At 39.2% G+C, this 16,861-nt stretch overlaps 1 protein-coding gene across 2 annotated transcripts in view; it reads right to left on the reverse strand.

The window, feature by feature from the left end:
- The window catches only part of tut4 (terminal uridylyl transferase 4), a 63,630-nt gene that overhangs the window by 41,706 nt on the left and 5,063 nt on the right, over window positions 1–16,861 (reverse strand). For both annotated transcript variants that reach the window (XR_010905286.1, XM_067445532.1), the window contains exons 2-11: window positions 15,967–16,445; window positions 13,011–13,150; window positions 11,774–11,890; window positions 11,335–11,512; window positions 5,640–5,728; window positions 5,487–5,538; window positions 3,821–3,890; window positions 3,569–3,695; window positions 3,366–3,485; window positions 2,417–2,602 (exon numbers count right to left, since the gene is read on the reverse strand). Coding sequence is in view for 1 of the 2 variants with exons in the window: in XM_067445532.1 (XP_067301633.1) it covers window positions 2,417–2,602; window positions 3,366–3,485; window positions 3,569–3,695; window positions 3,821–3,890; window positions 5,487–5,538; window positions 5,640–5,728; window positions 11,335–11,512; window positions 11,774–11,890; window positions 13,011–13,150; window positions 15,967–16,381 (1,494 nt within the window). In the remaining variant the exon portion in view is untranslated. The remainder of the gene's footprint in view (window positions 1–2,416; window positions 2,603–3,365; window positions 3,486–3,568; window positions 3,696–3,820; window positions 3,891–5,486; window positions 5,539–5,639; window positions 5,729–11,334; window positions 11,513–11,773; window positions 11,891–13,010; window positions 13,151–15,966; window positions 16,446–16,861) is intronic.

A 16,861-nucleotide genomic window follows, 5' to 3' on the forward strand; every position in this document is an offset into this window, starting at 1 on the left:
CTCAGCGACCTTAAAGGGGTCGCACACCGATGCTCAGCTCAGCTCAGCGCCGCGACACGTCTTTAAAATATTGAGCACCCCCATATTGCCAAAATGGTATGATCCTCGTTTCATAACACCCGCGAAGATTCGACCGAGAGATCGGTGGTCGAATCAGGCTCTGCATATCGATGCATCGAATCTTCGACTATTCGGGGTCACCCCTACGGTGAACATGTCAAACTAACGACCAAAGACGTCAGATTTTAGCCGAGGTTTAAAATAGTTGTTTAAAATAAAAGTCTCGCATCGTTGTGTTTTCAAACACCAGCATCTGAATACAAAGTAACATGAAAGTGTTTATTGTTTATCTGCGCTCTGAGACACATTTTTGATTTAGGAAAAAAGAGCCACAGTTTCTTCCCTGATTGCAGAAACTTCCATTTTTATTACGGATATGTTGCATCAGTTTCCCTGTAAGTGACAGTTTTGTTCTCTTGAGCACATGGGATGGAAATGCTGCAAATGAATTATGTAATATTTCAGTTTTGCACATACAGCGCATCTGGAAATTATTCACAGCACTTCACTTATACCACATTTTATGTTACAGCCTTATTCCAAAATGGATTAAATTCATTAGTTTATTTATTTATTGCGCAATACATAATTAAGTGATATCCAAATCTTGTTACATTTGCAACTTTGAATGGAACCATTGATACTGCTTTGGCACAAAATGCATTCAATGACTGCTTCTTTCAAATTACATGAACTGCTTTCTCACTCAAACAACCATTGCCGTAACTATGTACCTACAGGCCAAATTTGCACATTTACATACTTCTTAAAAACTGTTAAACTTAAGTTCAAGAGTTTACTACATTTTTACTACATTTCTACAGTAATATTGATAACACTTTATAATAAGATCTCATTTGTTAACATTAATGTATTAAATCAGCACTAGGTAACTTTTCAACCTTCATAATATATTTTCAAGACTCTTGTGATGATAAATCGACTTACAATAGGTTGAATGACACGTCTGCCATAGCCTGATGGGGTCTGTATCGTTTTTAATCGTACTTTTAAACTTCGGGTTTCGGGTAGTAACCCGAGAACAAAAAGAACTACAAAATTCGACTGCTTTACGGCAAATACGTCACTTCCACCAACACCCACACTTCCTTACATTCGGACGTGCGAGCCCAACTTTGTTCGTCGGATAATATAGTCATGTCCGAAGCAGCACAGACACATAAGAAAGAAAAGGTTTTGTTGGAGGAAAGCAATAAGAGGAAACGAAAAAGTGATGTGATTAAAGGCAGGACGAGGATCAACATGTGACCAGCGTTTGCTCGTCGGCGTGAGCTGAAGGAGGCGCGCCCGACCGATACTGTCATGCTTGTTATGGTGATTACCTACCACTCAAACATTGAACTGAAGTATCATATAGATTCTGTAAAACGATAACCAATAGACTACTATAATGACGCTGGCTTGTAAACGTAAGCATCGCGATTATTTGGCGTTTGAAAAAAATAAAACCCATGAAATTATATTCATATGACATGCTGAAGCATATGCCACTGACTGTACCTGCGATGAAGACATTTCACACGCGCCGCCAGAAGAACACCTGCATGTGAACTCCTCCTGCAGTGTTCAGGGGAACTGTTAGTGCTGCACCAACCTGCAGGGACGCTTTTATGAAGTTATTTAGCCCGCCCCGCACCACTGTATATATTTTTACAACCCGGTTATGAGATGACCCGCGCATTACTAGTTCAGGGATATCAGGGTTGTCATGTCAACAAATGCACGTGCGATGGCATCCCCTGTTGTAGGATGACAGCTTACGACAGTAGTTGAGGAAATTATTTTTTCACAAATGTAGGGGGACCCTGAGAGCAAAAGTTGCCCAGTGCTGTTTTAACTAACATGAACTAACACTGAGCAATCCATGAGTTACTGTATTTGTTAATCTTGATGTAATTATGTAATAAAAATACAGCTTTCACAAAAATCAACATTGTTTGTTGATCTTAGTTCACAGTCTATTAACTAATGTTAACAAACACAACTTTTGATTTTAATAATGCATTTGTAAATGTTGAAATTAACATTAACTTAGATTAATAAATGCTGTAAAAGTGAAGTTCATTATTGCTTCATGTTAACCAGAGGTTATTGAAACCTTATTGTAAAGTGTAATAGCAAATATAATAAGTATATTTGAGACATGTATGAAGTTGTTTGGTAGTATAAGTGCATGTTCAATGGTAAAATAATGCTGTACCAAGCTGAAAGGTGGTTAGGATAATTGTGTGAAGTTCTAAAAAGCTTGAGAAATGTGTCGTAGAGACTGTAAAACACTGTAATACTTTCCTCAGGGTTCCTTTAATACAGTCATGCATATTAGTGAAATGGTTACCTTGCCCTTAGCGTACTCGCTCTTCTTCTCCTTCTTCTCTGCGTGGGTTTTTGTTTCAGGTTTGGCTTTGCCGTCCACGCGGCCCTCTCCAGCAGGAGCGGGTCTGTGCTCCCAACCCACGAATGTGCCCGACTCCATCCCTGTCAGGTGAAACTCATCCACACGCTTCACGTCGAAGCCCTTGATCTGACCAGAGAATATAGTTCACATTTATGGAGATTTACTTTAGTTTGAGGTTCACTACATTTTAAACACAATATTAATATTGTCTGTTTTTGCTTAGTTTTGCCACTAATAAAAGGTTACAAAGCCAGAATAGAAGTGTTGTGTCTGTTACCGAATGAATCTGTGGATTTTAACAAATCGAGTGAGCCATTGATTCAGTGACTCATTCATAAAGATGGTTACTTGCTTTTTTTCTAAATGAATCATTAATTTGAATGAATCGTTTAAGTGAATGACTCAATGGGCCCTATTTGAATGAACCGAGTGCATGCTGCAGGTGTATTAGGGCGTGTCTGAATCCACTTTTGCTAGTTTATCGAAGGAATAACCGTTCAGGGCACCATGCACAAGGTCCAAAAGGGTTGTCCCTAGTCTCTTTAGGAGTCATGGGTGTCTCGGGCGTAAAATGCAATAAACCAATCAGAGTCTCATCTCCCATTCTCTTTAAAAGCCAATTAAGGAACTAGGAAAACAAATGTTGCACATGCCATCGTATTTCACTGAGTGTATGATAGGGTTCAATGACTCACTTATTAAAACAGTAACGTGCCTCCACCTACTGTTGGTTTTAGTTTCATATTTAGATTATCACTTCATTTTATTACATTCATATATACATACATAAAAACCTACTGAACTACTCAAAACTATGTACAACTCATGGAATAAGAACAAACATGAAGTTATAATCCTGTTCCAGGTTCACCAACACACCAGCTCTTACCCAGTGTCCTAGATAAACGGGAAGGACGGGCTTCGCTCTTTGTTGCAGGAAGAATATGACCATGAGAGACAGCGAGTAGGATGGGATTCCCCCCTCCGCCTGACAGTCAATGTGGCACAGCTACAAACAAAACACACAATCTTGTTAGACCTTGGTGAGAAACGGCCAGATTAATCTCGGGAAAGTGTGAGCACGAGTCATACGTTGGCCCAGTGTCGAAAGGCCAGCACCAGAGGCACGAGCCTGGGCTCCAGTCTGGCCAGAGCTGCAAGGTGATTGGTGGTGAGGCACGCGACATCATTTCCTGCGCTCACTTTGCACATCAACCCACTGCAGAGACAACACACAACCCACATCAGCTATAACATATTATAATGAATGCCTTCAAACTGATTATCCTTTGTGTGCAGTAACTATTTATAGCATCTTTGTTTTATTGCCCACATAAAACTGACCTCGCCACATCTCTGCAGAAGACAACAGGGACTTTGGCATGAAAATCAGACTCCACCTCGGCAAACTCCACTGGAAACAAAAGTGAAACGAGTTAATCTGGGCTCTCGAAACTCAAGTCTTGCGCACACATGAAGTTTCAGACCTGGTCGAAAGTCAAGTAAAGCACGTTTAGTGAATTTGTGTCTCAAAATCTTTAAAACCGTCTGATCTAAAGGGGTAAAGTTTAAACATATGTTACAATATACAGCAGTGCCGTTTCTAGGCATAGGCAAACTAGGCGGTCGCCTAGGGTGCCAACAGCTGGGGGGCGCCAGTGAGCCCCCGCCCCAACAAGATTTTTTAGTTATTTCATATATATTTTATTATTAATATTTCGTACTTTTGCTATTTCAAGGCATTATGATTAGTTGCGATTATTGGAGTGAAGTCGCCATGGTGATAGAGGCGCTGCTGTAATGAAAAAATATCATGTAGAGGGCGGCAAGGAACGTCGTCATCCGTGGCGTTACATTGTGTCCGAGTGAAAAATGCGGATAGCTCACTCAATGTAACTGGAGTGGATGTAAACACGGAGGCGATTAACATCACTTTATTCCCCGCTGAACTCTCATAATAATCCCCACACTTGGGAGCTCAAGACTCAGTGCGCACATACACAAAATGCAGACTTCGTTTGCAGGGAGCGCGCGCAACTCTTAAAGGGGCCACACTATATTTCTACTCGTTACAGCGTGCTTTAGTTTCATCATCATGAAAAGGTCAAAGCCATCAGGGGCTCAGTATCGTAAAAAGAAAAAAGAGGAAATATAAAAAAAGAAAGCGAAATATACAGGTATGTTAGCCTACTTATTGGTTACTTGTAGGACCTGTTCTCTACTAAGCTGGTCTCTCTATCATAAGGTTGAGCAAAACATTACACTGAATATTAGTACTGGACGGACCACACGCCATGCTCATTTCAGGTGCAGAACATTATAGCAGTTCATTTAAATAATTATTTTTTTTTACATCAGAGATAGCTGTTTAGTGTAAATTGATCAAGTAGGCTAATACTGTCATAACCATGGGCCTCACTAGGCCCTTTTTTATGAACTTATGCATCAGCCCCCCCTAAAAAAATATGTGATTAACCTTTAAAACATATAAAACTGGCGCGAGGCTTCGGCTACGGCTTCGTCCCGTCTTTTAGTCTTTGTGTCACTGTGTTCTTCAACCCGCAGCGGTGCCAAGTGACATGGTTTTCAAGCTATTGTTGTCTAATTTTTTTATCTTAAAATACACAAATGTAGATCATAGAAATCAAAATTTTCTCGGGGGAGCATGCCCCCCGAACCCCCCAACAATTTGTGATCTCAGTGATAATAAACCTAGCTACATTATTTGATTAATGCATGTACAATATGCCCATGAAATAAGGAAGTCATATTTACTTAATAAGTTGTAGTTTAAAAAAAAAAAAGGGGGGGGGGGGGGGGGGATGGGACAACATATGAATCTCGCCTAGGGTGCCAGAAAGGCTAGAAACGGCCCTGATATACAGTATATATATACATATTTTCCTTGTATTATGCACACCCACAAGATTTATTTTCAGACAACAACATTTATAAAAAAAAGTTTATAATGGTTTATAATGGTTTGTAATTGAATGAATGAGAAACTCACCACTTTTCTTTAAGATCTCCAGCACCTGGATCAGCACATCAGGCTGAGTCATCTACAATTAAATTCAAATGTTCAATAAAAAGTTAATGAACACAGTAAAATACATCGCCACATATCCCCAAAAGCAGCGGATGCTCGTATGTTCAGACTCACAGTGGAGGGGTACGAGACGTCGATGTTGACGTCACTCGTTTTGAAGGCGAAACGGGTGAGACAGGAGCCGTAAAGACGGAGAGAGCACGCTACGAACAAAGGACAGGAGTCATTATAACCTTCACCATACTGAGAACAACACTTTCTCAACCATTATTTATTTATTTAGTTTTTACTGCAAGCTATTATTCAAAGTACACTAGCCTTCAAAAGTTTGTATTTTTGAAAGAAGTTTCTTCTGCTCACCAAGAATGCATGGTCAAAAATAGTTATATTGTGAAATGTTCAAAATTCTTTTGCAATTGTAATATATTGTAAAATATAATTTATCCCTGTGATAAAAGCTGAATTTTCAGCAACATTACGCCAGGCTTGAGTGTCACATAAATCTTAAGAAATCACTCTAATATGACGATTTGCTGCTCAAGACACATTTATGATTATTGAATGTTGAAAAGTTGTGCAGCTTCATATTTTTGTGTAAAATGTGATTTTTTTCAGCATTTGTTGATGAATAGCGTTTAAACAGAACTGCATTTTTTAATAGAATCTTATTTTTAAAAAGTAAAATACAAGATTTGATTGTCACTTTTGAACAATTTAAATCAATTTAATGCATTCTTGCTGAATAAAAGTATTAATTTCTTAAATACAGTACCAGTCATACCAAGGATCAAGTGACACTGGAGCAATGATGCTGAAAATTCAGCTTTACCATCACAGAAATATTACCTTTTAAAACAAAAAGTTATTTTAAATTGTGATATTCCCCCATATTACACTTTTTTACTGTATTTTTTATCAAATAAGTTCAGCCTTTGTGAGCAGAAGAGATTTCTTTCAGAAACATAAACAAACCTTAATATTTCCAAACTTTTGACTAGTACTGTATGTTACTGACCCCAAAGTTTTGAAATGCCTAAATTGATAATGCTACAAAAAAAGATGGCACTCAACTTCCATTTCATTCCCTATCCCTGAATCCAGTTACCACAAACCAGGCAAGTTTATTGCATACTTATTAAAGGGATAGGTCACCCAAAAATGAAAATTAGCCCATGATTTACTCACCCTCAAGTCGTCCTAGGTGTATATGACATTCTTCTTTCAGACGAATACAATCAGAGTTTTATATATATATATATATATATATTTTTTTTTTAAATGGCTCTTCCAAGCTTTATAATGGCAGTGAATGGTTGTCGTTTTTGAAGTCCATAAAAGTGCATCTATCTTTCATATAACTGCTCCACATGGCTCCAGGTGGTTAATAAAGGCTTTCTGAAGCAAAGTGGCATGTTTGTGTAAGACAAATATCCATACTTAAAACTTTATAGACTAAAATAAGAGCTTCCAAGAGCTTGGTACCAAGAGCTTGGTATGACTGGCAGTGGTGATGACCTACGGTGAAAGAGCAACCTTTGAACTAGAGCTGCAACTAACGACTATTTTTTCTGTCGACTAATCTAACGATTATTTTTTTGATTAGTCGACTAATCTAACAATTTATTTTTTTTACCCTTTGAAATTTTTCAAAATTCTGTGGCACCCCCTCGCATAAGTTACGCTAGAGGTGTAACAGTACAGACTGCTCACGGTTCGCTTTGTATCACAGTTTTGGGTTCACGTTTCAATCCAGTTCGGTATTTGCTATGTTCAGGGGAAAAAGGACTACTGTCAAATGAAAATAAAGAAAATAAGAACAAATAACTTAAATAGAAGCAGCAGCACAAATAAATACTATTGAGCAAAGATGAGAATAAAATAAACAATGCTTTTAAGGTTTTTCAGGTAGGTCTAACATTAGTTTTAGGTAGAGAAATGGAATAAAGTAATCAAATGTAAAATAACGGCATATTTAACTGTTTAAATTAAAAAAAAAAAATCCTTATTAAACTTACAAAAGCTATTCAATCAAGAGCAGTGAGTGATGTCTTTATCTTTTGTTTGACATTAAACAGACAGTAGTAAAGGCTACTGCCCCTTTAAGACCCACGGATAGTCGTCGTATATTCTGTATTAAGTTCACTTAAGGAATATACAGAGTAGGCTATGACATTTTGTCCGTTTAAGCACAGGATTTGAAAGATAACTCAATATTTGCACACTTTGGGACGAGTGCACAGAGACATATTTTCATTCGCGTCTCCTGGCTACACGCGGGTGATGACGGTGAATATGACTGCTCATATTCGGACGTACGGCAGCACTCGCATGCGTTTTATAAAGTTTACAAAGAGAGACCGTTTTGCCCACGTTTTTCTTTTATTATCGCTGTTGTTGTAGTGTATACCTGAGGAGTCAGCACGTGTATCCATTGACAGAAACATACATAAAGCATTATTTCCAAGTTACAACCCATATTAAAGATGCGTCATCAGGTGTGAGATGAACCGCCGTGTAAGTGCGTCCCGGCACCTTTTGCTCAGGATCCCGGTTGGGAAACACCGGTCTGTATTGATTGACACCGCGCTGGTTTGTTTATTAATGAGCGCCGTGACCGCGCGCTGCCGCGTGATGAAGGCTTGTCGCAACTCTGTTATTCAACTGCTCTGGTTTTAAAAGCTATGTCACACTAAATGCGCCAAAATGCAATAAAACTTGTTTAAGATTTAGGGTGCGTTCACACTTGTAGTTCGGTTCGTTTGGTCCGGACCAAAAAACAAAAACAAACATAATAGTCCTGGTTTGCTTAGCGTTCACACGGGCATTTTTAACAGCGAACCTAAAGTTACCGAACCAAAGGCACAGGGAGACGCTCACAACCTGATTGGTCGGCTTATATGACGTAGGAGCTCGTTTACCGAACATTCAAAACAATGCTGTGTGCGGATTACACGCGCGGGCATTTTATGCGTGTACATTGTATTATTTTTTACCAGAGAACTCATGAAGAGCTCATGAAATGTTCAAAACATTCAAAACAACGCTGTGTGCTGGATTAAACGTGATCATTTTATGCGTGTAACACATAAGGCATTATTTCTTACCAGAGAACTCATGAAGAGCTCATGAAATGTTCAAAACAACGCTGTGTGCTGGATTAAACGCAATCATTTTATGCGTGTACATGTGGCATTATTTCTTACCAGAGAACTCATGAAGAGCTCATGAAATGTTCAAAACAACGCTGTTTGCTGATTAAACGCGATCATTTTATGCGTGTACATGTGGCATTATTTTTACCCGCTGAGAACTCATGAAGAGCTCATAAAATGTTCAAAACATTCAAAACAGCAGCAGGATTTCCTCCGTTGTGCAGAAAAGAGTCGGGCGTCTCTTATGCAAAAGAGACGGCCGTTCTGTCGTCTGTACCTGCTAATAATGGGCAACACAGGAACTTTGATGAGAAGAGCCAGGTATGCTTTTTGTGTGTTTTTTCTAGCATTTTCGAAACATGCTCGTCAGACCAAATATTGATGAGGCTCTTCCTCGTTGCTCTACGTTTGCCCTCTAAAGTTAAAGTTACTCATTTTGGATAACGTACACCGATCTTTCCGCGTCGTCAAATCAGCTGCATTATGCGTGGCATCTTGTGACATTATACGTCCGGTTTTTGGTCCGTTTACATGTGTTTGGTCCGTGTTGCGTTCATATATCAATCGAACCGCACCAGAGTTCGTTTGGAAGCGGACCGAGACCCATCTTTTTAGCGGTCTCGGTCCGCTTGTTTGGTGCGCACCAGAGTTCGGGTGGCAGCGTTCACATATGTTCAAATGAACCGCACTAACCGAGCAACCGCACCAGGGTTCGTTTTAATCGAACCAAACATGACAAGTGTGAACGCACCCTTACTGTCGAATGCAACGCACCGAGTGTGTGTGTGAGTGAGTAAGGGTGCGTTCACACTTGTCATGTTTGGCTCGATTAAAACGAACCCTGGTGCGGTTGCTCGGTTAGTGCGGTTCATTTGAACATATGTGAACGCTGCCATCCGAACCCTGGTGCGCACCAAACAAGCGGACCGAGAGCGCTAAAAAGATGGGTCTCGGTCCGCTTCCAAACGAACTCTGGTGCGGTTCGATTGATATATGAACGCAACACGGACCAAAGACATGTAAACGGACCAAAAACCGGACGTAATGTCACAAGATGCCACGCATAATGCAGCTGATTTGACGACGCGGAAAGATCGGTGTATCCAAAACGAGTAACTTTAACATTAGAGGGCAAACGTGGAGCAACTAGGAAGTGCCTAATCAATATTTGGTCAGACGAGCATGTTTCGAAAATGCTAGAAAAAACACACAAAAAGCATACCTGGCTCTTCTCATCAAAGTTCCTGTGTTGCCCATTATTAGCAGGTGCAGACGACAGAACGGCCGTCTCTGTTCTGCACAACGGAGGAAATCCTGCTGCTGTTTTGAATGTTTTGAACATTTTATGAGCTCTTCATGAGTTCTCAGCGGGTAAAAATAATGCCACATGTACACGCATAAAATGATCGCGTTTAATCAGCAAACAGCGTTGTTTTGAACATTTCATGAGCTCTTCATGAGTTCTCTGGTAAGAAATAATGCCAAATATGTTACACGCATAAAATGATCGCGTTTAATCCAGCACACAGCGTTGTTTTGAACATTTCATGAGCTCTTCATGAGTTCTCTGGTAAGAAATAATGCCAAATGTGTTACACGCATAAAATGATCACGTTTAATCCAGCACACAGCGTTGTTTTGAATGTTTTGAACATTTCATGAGCTCTTCATGAGTTCTCTGGTAAAAAATAATACAATGTACACGCATAAAATGCCCGCGCGTGTAATCCAGCACACAGCATTGTTTTGAATGTTCGGTAAACGAGCTCCTACGTCATATAAACCGACCAATCAGGTTGTGAGCGTCTCCCTGTGCCTTTGGTTCGGTAACTTTAGGTTCGCTGTTAAAAATGCCCGTGTGAACGCTAAGCGGACCAGGACTATTATGTTTGTTTTTGTTTTTTGGTCCGGACCAAACGAACCGAACTACAAGTGTGAACGCACCCTAAGAGACGCGCAAAAGGGCGGAGAGAGAACTTAAGGAAATGCAGCTGAACGAATATGTGTGCGTCTTTTAAATAGCGTAAAAATGAATGAATGATGAATCAATATGTGGCGGCCGGTATTGATTATGTGGCGGTCCGCCACAAATAAGTCTGTGTGGGAAACACTGTTTGGCCTCTGTTTAAAGTATTCCCATACTTTTGATATTCGTGGTCTAGGTTTTTGTGATAGAATGGAGAACTTTCTCCATTCCCAGGAGCAGAAGCCAACATTACGCGAGATGAATGTGTGATGCGACGACGCATTTCACGAACGTCGACGTATTTCCGTAGTCGACATCATCGATGACGTCGACGCGTCGTTGCAGCACTACTTTCAACCCTTAACGCATGTGTCTATAAAAGGTTTAAATATATATATAAAACAAATTGCTTCAGAAGGCCTTTATTAACCCCCAGAGCCATGTGGAGCAGTTATATGATGAATTGATGCACTTTTATGGACTTGATCCAACAAGTCACAGCTTATTATTATTATTATTTATTATCATATTGTATTTGTCTGATAGAATAATGTCATATACACCTAGAATGACTTGGGTGAGTAAATCATGGGCTAATTTTCATTTTCTGGTGAACTATCCCTTTAAGTCTACTATTGGACAATAAGGAACAGAGTGAACTCTCTTAAGTTTGGCAGGGAAAGTTGTGTACCTGTGAGTTGTTTGCGTATTATACCCTCCATCCGGAGCACCACGGCTTGCCTCAGCGCAAAGTCTTCCTCTGAGATGCCGTGCACCTCTGCCGCCTCCAGGACGGCGGAGTCTAGCGCCTTCAGCTGGGCCGGGGAGGGAAGAGGAAGTGCTCGCAACTCATTTTCCTCCTGCTTCTCCTGCAAAATTCACATAAGCAAGAGGATGAACAAAAAACATCAATATTTAGCTATAATATCTTTGCTGCTGGTGCTTTGAAGGTGATTCATTCATTGATGCATCTTCTCTGGCAGGGTTTTAGTGGGTTTTTTGGCATGTTTGCTAACAGTCTAACAGAAACTAGCACAGTAAACCCCCTTCTAAGCTTAGCACAGAGCCACTGTGGATTATCTAGAGCACAGAAAGAAGCGTTGGGAAGATAACAGCCTGCGTCCTCTCACCATGATGTTCTTCTTGTGACGTTTCTCTTTAATGTGCTTGTGAGCACCCTGGATGTTCTCCACGTGGACTGAACACAGTTTGCATAGATACTGGAAATTGGGGTACTCCGGAGATGGCTGTGGGAATACACAACAATAGAGAAACGAATCACATCACATGACTTCAATTCACACATCTGAGTGCACCACAGACGTGCAAACGGGGTAAATCGAGACGCGCTGAACGACTTCTTGACTTGCTCGGGTTGTTTCAGATTCAATTAACAACCTGCTTTTGACAGTCATTCAAAAGTAAAATCAGTCGGTGAGTGTAAATGGAAACACTCATTTATACTGATACACGGGAAGTTACAGCTCAAGTCAACGTGAGGTAACGCAAATATAAACCAGGGTCATTATCATTAACAAAAGCGAATAGGACATGTGTCCATCAAAGCACTTTTTCCTGAGGCTAGTGTATTTTTCCACTGGTTTTCAATGGGAACGGCCCTTTAAAATAAATTTATATAAAAAAAAAAAAAAAAAAAAAAAAAAAAAAAAAAATTATATATATATATATATATATATATATATATATATATATATATATATATACATATATATATATATATATATATATATATATATATATATATATATATATATATATATATATATATATATATATATATATATATATATATATATATTTATATATTTATAATCCCATCCATCACTTCACCACGTGACAGCAGTAAGCAGGCTCCACATTGGTTAATGCGCTGCGAATATCCTCCAAAGTTCATCACACGTTCAAAACACTCAGTGTGATTCGCGCCGTGTCATTTGCGCCGCCTCATTCGCGCGAATCGTGCCGCGGAATGCCTATTCGCGTCTCTGCATTGACTTAACATGTAAATCACTTGTGCAAATGAGATTTGAAGAATGGAATGTTATGAACTGCTTTTTGGCTGATCATTTTCCACTTTTGCCTGCTTAAGGGTTATTTTGTTATCAAAATAAAAGTTTGGTGCAGCCATAAATATTAGTATTGTAATTTTACAGTTCCAATATACATTATGGTAATGATAAAAATATTACTTATTCTTTATTTATTTATTTTTTTACTTTTTTATATTTCGATTTAGTAATACAAGGAAAAATATTTATGCAAAATGTATTTAATACTACTACTACTAATAATAATAATAATTATTATTTCATAGGCATATAGTCTGTGTGCAGGAATGTGTCTTGCCTTGAGCAGCCGGTGGATGTAGTCTCTCTGCAGCCTCTCCTCCGCCTGTTTGAGTCCCAGCTGTTGGTCAGAGGTCAGGTTTCCCACCTCCACGACCTCTGCTGCGACCTCAACCCTCGGTCGGCCTGAGATCTCCACACCTGAGACACCAAAAACAACACACCCAAAAAACTGTACTGCCATAGAGAGATGAAAACACAGTGAATACACCAGAACTACAACAGAGAACACGTTAACAAATATGTCAGATAATAAACACTTTCCGTTTTAAATCTTTTATTTTTGGGGATTTTATTTAATTTCAGCAATTCCATGTACATCTCATTTGCCACTATTAAATCAAAACATTTATAATATTCACTAGAGTTCAGAAGTTTGGGGTCAGTAAGACTTTTCTTTTGTTATATAGAAATTAGTTAATTAAAGGGTTAGTTCAGCCAAAAATAAAAAAAAATCAGTCATCAATTACTCTCCCTCATGTCGTTCCAAACCCGTAAGACATTTGTTCATCTTCAGAACACAAAATAAGATTTATTTAATGCAACTGGACAGCTCTCTGACCCTCCAGAGACAGCAACAGACCATTTTAAAGGTCCAGAAAGGTAGTAAAGACATTGTTAAAATAGTCCATGTGACTCCAGTGGATCAACCTTAAGTCTTTCCCTGCCAAACACAGAATTGTCCGTTATTTGTGAGAAAACATGTCCCGGCCAAAAACTGAATGGGACACTCTTGCGAATCTTCTGAATGCGTACTGAATCTCCTGATCAAAACATGTGAGGAAGACGTGGGGGAAAAAAACGATCTTATGTAAGCAGATGTATATGTAAAATAATGTTGATCATCAACATTAAAGGTGCCCTAGAATGATTTGAAACAACATGTTAAATTGTTTTCTGATATCTACATAGAGGGTATGTGGCTTATTTAAGGGCAAAAATTGTCCAGATACAGTTTTACAGGTCCATTTACAACCCTATAAATTGACCCTAGGATGTAAAGCTCTGTTTTTGTCTTATTTGGAAGAGTCATGAATATTAATGTTGAGCTCTGCTCTGATTGGCTTATTTCAGCAGCTCACAGCAGTTCAGCAGTTCAGTGAAGCGGCTCGTGAGTCCTGACCGTCCTGACAGAACAAAGACAGACACTTTAAGCAGAAAGAGGTTGCCAGATTTCAGTAATTAAATCCCCCAAACGGAGCTTTTCTGTGAAAAAACCCATATACCATCCAGTGTTTTACCAAAACGTCCAATCTGGCAACCATATGCATTCGAGCGCTCTCTCTCACGCGCCAGTGATCTGAAAATACCAATAAACAAGTGAGCTGCGTTTTATCAATCTCCATTGACTAGCGTTTTAACTTATATGCTGGAAAAGGTGACTAACTAGAAGGATCGCGTGAACAATCTGTAAGCAAAGTATCTACGGTTGGATTTTGTAATACAAAATAATATTACCCGTTGTCATTAGACACACTATTTAGTTTTTTATGGTACTTGGAGTTTCCTATTGTTACTGTACTAGCATCTTGCGTCATCTAGACAATGCTGTCTCTCTAAGAAACTTTCAATTTAATCAGAAATTGTTTAAACAGCTAGTCAGTAAGTGGATAAATTACTTACTGCTTGCAAGAATATAGTTGTAATTGCCCCTTTCTTCAGTTTAAGACGCTGAGCGAAGCTTGAAGCTTGAATTTTTGCTTGAAGCTCAATTTTTTATTCTAGGGAACCTTTAAACATCATATAAATCAAAACTATCTAATGTTACTGAATGAGTCTTTGAAAAAAAAACTTGATTTTCTCAGCTTTTTGTTCTAAATGTTGCTTTTTTATGAAACGTACCCACATTCAAGTGTTCATAAAAACGAATTCATGAAGCTTAAATAAAACTTTTTTTTTGTTTAAAAGAAGAGGGTCAGCTATTTATTTTATCGTATGCTCAGATATTCATAAAACTAAATATTCTATGGGCTATTCAATTTTCTTTCTTTTTTTTATGCTGGCGGGAAAGAGTAAATGCTATAAAGTGACAAGAATAAATATTTAAAAAAAAGCATAAAAATAATAAAGACTGTTCAAAAATCTCCTCTTTTCCGTGTGAGTCTCTGGACTATTTTAACAATGTATTTACTGCCTGTATGGGCCTTGAAATATGCAATGCTGCCTACAGCTGGGTCAGAGCTCTCGGATTTCATCAAAAACATCTTTATTTATACTCCTGAAGATGAACGAAGCTCTTACGGGTTTGGAACGACATGAGGGTGAAAAATTTATAACAGAATTTTTCATTTTTGAGGTCTAATTTTTCCATTATAAAGCTTGATAGAGTCCGGATATCATTTCAGTATAACTCTGATTGTGTTTGGCAAAAAGAGGAAATTCATATACACCTAGGATAACTTGAAGGAGGAGTAAATTATGGGATATTTTCTGGGTGAACGATCCCTTTAAAGTGACAAAAGTGACGGCAGCAACGGCTGCTAATTCCCCCCCCCCCCCCCCCCCCAATATATTTAAACAGAAAACAGTTATTTTCAAATGTAATATTTCAAAATATTTCTGTTTGTTTATAGCTTAATGCCATGCAAGCTACCCCAGATATATACATAAAGAAAGAGACATATATTAAAAAATCGTTTTTTAAATGTTATCTTTTATCATCCTTAAAAATATTTTCATAAGAGTCAAATTCAAACTATCACAGTCCATCAAACCCTGCTTCAGTAATAATGGATTCTGGCACGAGGGGCATAAAGGAAGATCTTCATCTGTTTTTATCAGTATTTTTGATCAAATGAATGCAGCCTCTATGAACAAAAAAGCCTTATTTCAAAAAATCATACCAACTGCTAAACTGTTAAAGCACTGTAGTGTAGGTTTACTCCAGTATGGATCTCTGCAATAAAAAAAAACAAATAATGTAAAAATCATTTGATTACTGATGCCTATGTTCTCACCAGGTATCTTCTCTTTAGCTGTGATGGAGGTGTTGTGTGTTGAGCTGTCCTCTACTGTGCTGGTCAGCAGTGTTGCTCCCCCATCCTTGGCTGGTCCACTGTTTCGGACCGGCGTTTTCTTCTCCTGTGCCTGCTGACGGGCTTCACCGGGCAGGGGCTTCCCTCTCCCCCTCTCGCCAGAATTCGTTCTGCCCGTCAGCCTGCGGGCTTTGCCCCTGCCCTGCTCCTGAGGGCTGCCGGTGCACGTCCTGCCACCGCTTTGGCCGCCCTGGATCTCCTCTTTCACCCTGGGGACGCCGTCCTTGCATCGGCTGGTGACTCTCACACTCTCCCTCTGGGGTTTGGAGGACGACGCCTTGCCCCCGCTCGAGCGGGAAGGTTTGACCACCTTCACGGGGCTTTTGGGGTCCTCCATGCCACTCCACTTCTCTCCGTACGAGGCTGAAGAAAAGCCCAAAGGGCTCTGGGATTGAAGGTTTCTGGAATGGAATAATGATAGAAACAGTTTGTGGATATCCAGAAATGTTTCTACATAAAGTATATCTGTTTGAGAACTCAGGAAGACTTTGACGTCATTGGGATGGGAATACTAGCTTAGTACTTAATGCCCTGTTTTTACAGACAAGGCTTAAGATAGTCCCAAAAGTTTAAGCTGCTTTAACAGAAAGAAACTCACACATATTAAATGTCAGTGCCAATGTTTTGTCTCAAGATGCACACAAGCAGTGTTTTTTTTTTAAGGCACTTTAATAAAAGCTTCTTAAAACACCCTTATTGAACTAACACCTAATCCTGGATTAATCTAAGATCTGTCTGTAAAAGCAGGCCAATGAATACTAACGAAAACCCACTGTTTTTTACTAACTAGTAAGTGAACCAATAGACATTATTCAAT

This window comes from Pseudorasbora parva, chromosome 6 (assembly GCF_024679245.1).
Source record: "Pseudorasbora parva isolate DD20220531a chromosome 6, ASM2467924v1, whole genome shotgun sequence".
Taxonomy (NCBI): Eukaryota; Metazoa; Chordata; class Actinopteri; order Cypriniformes; family Gobionidae; genus Pseudorasbora; species Pseudorasbora parva.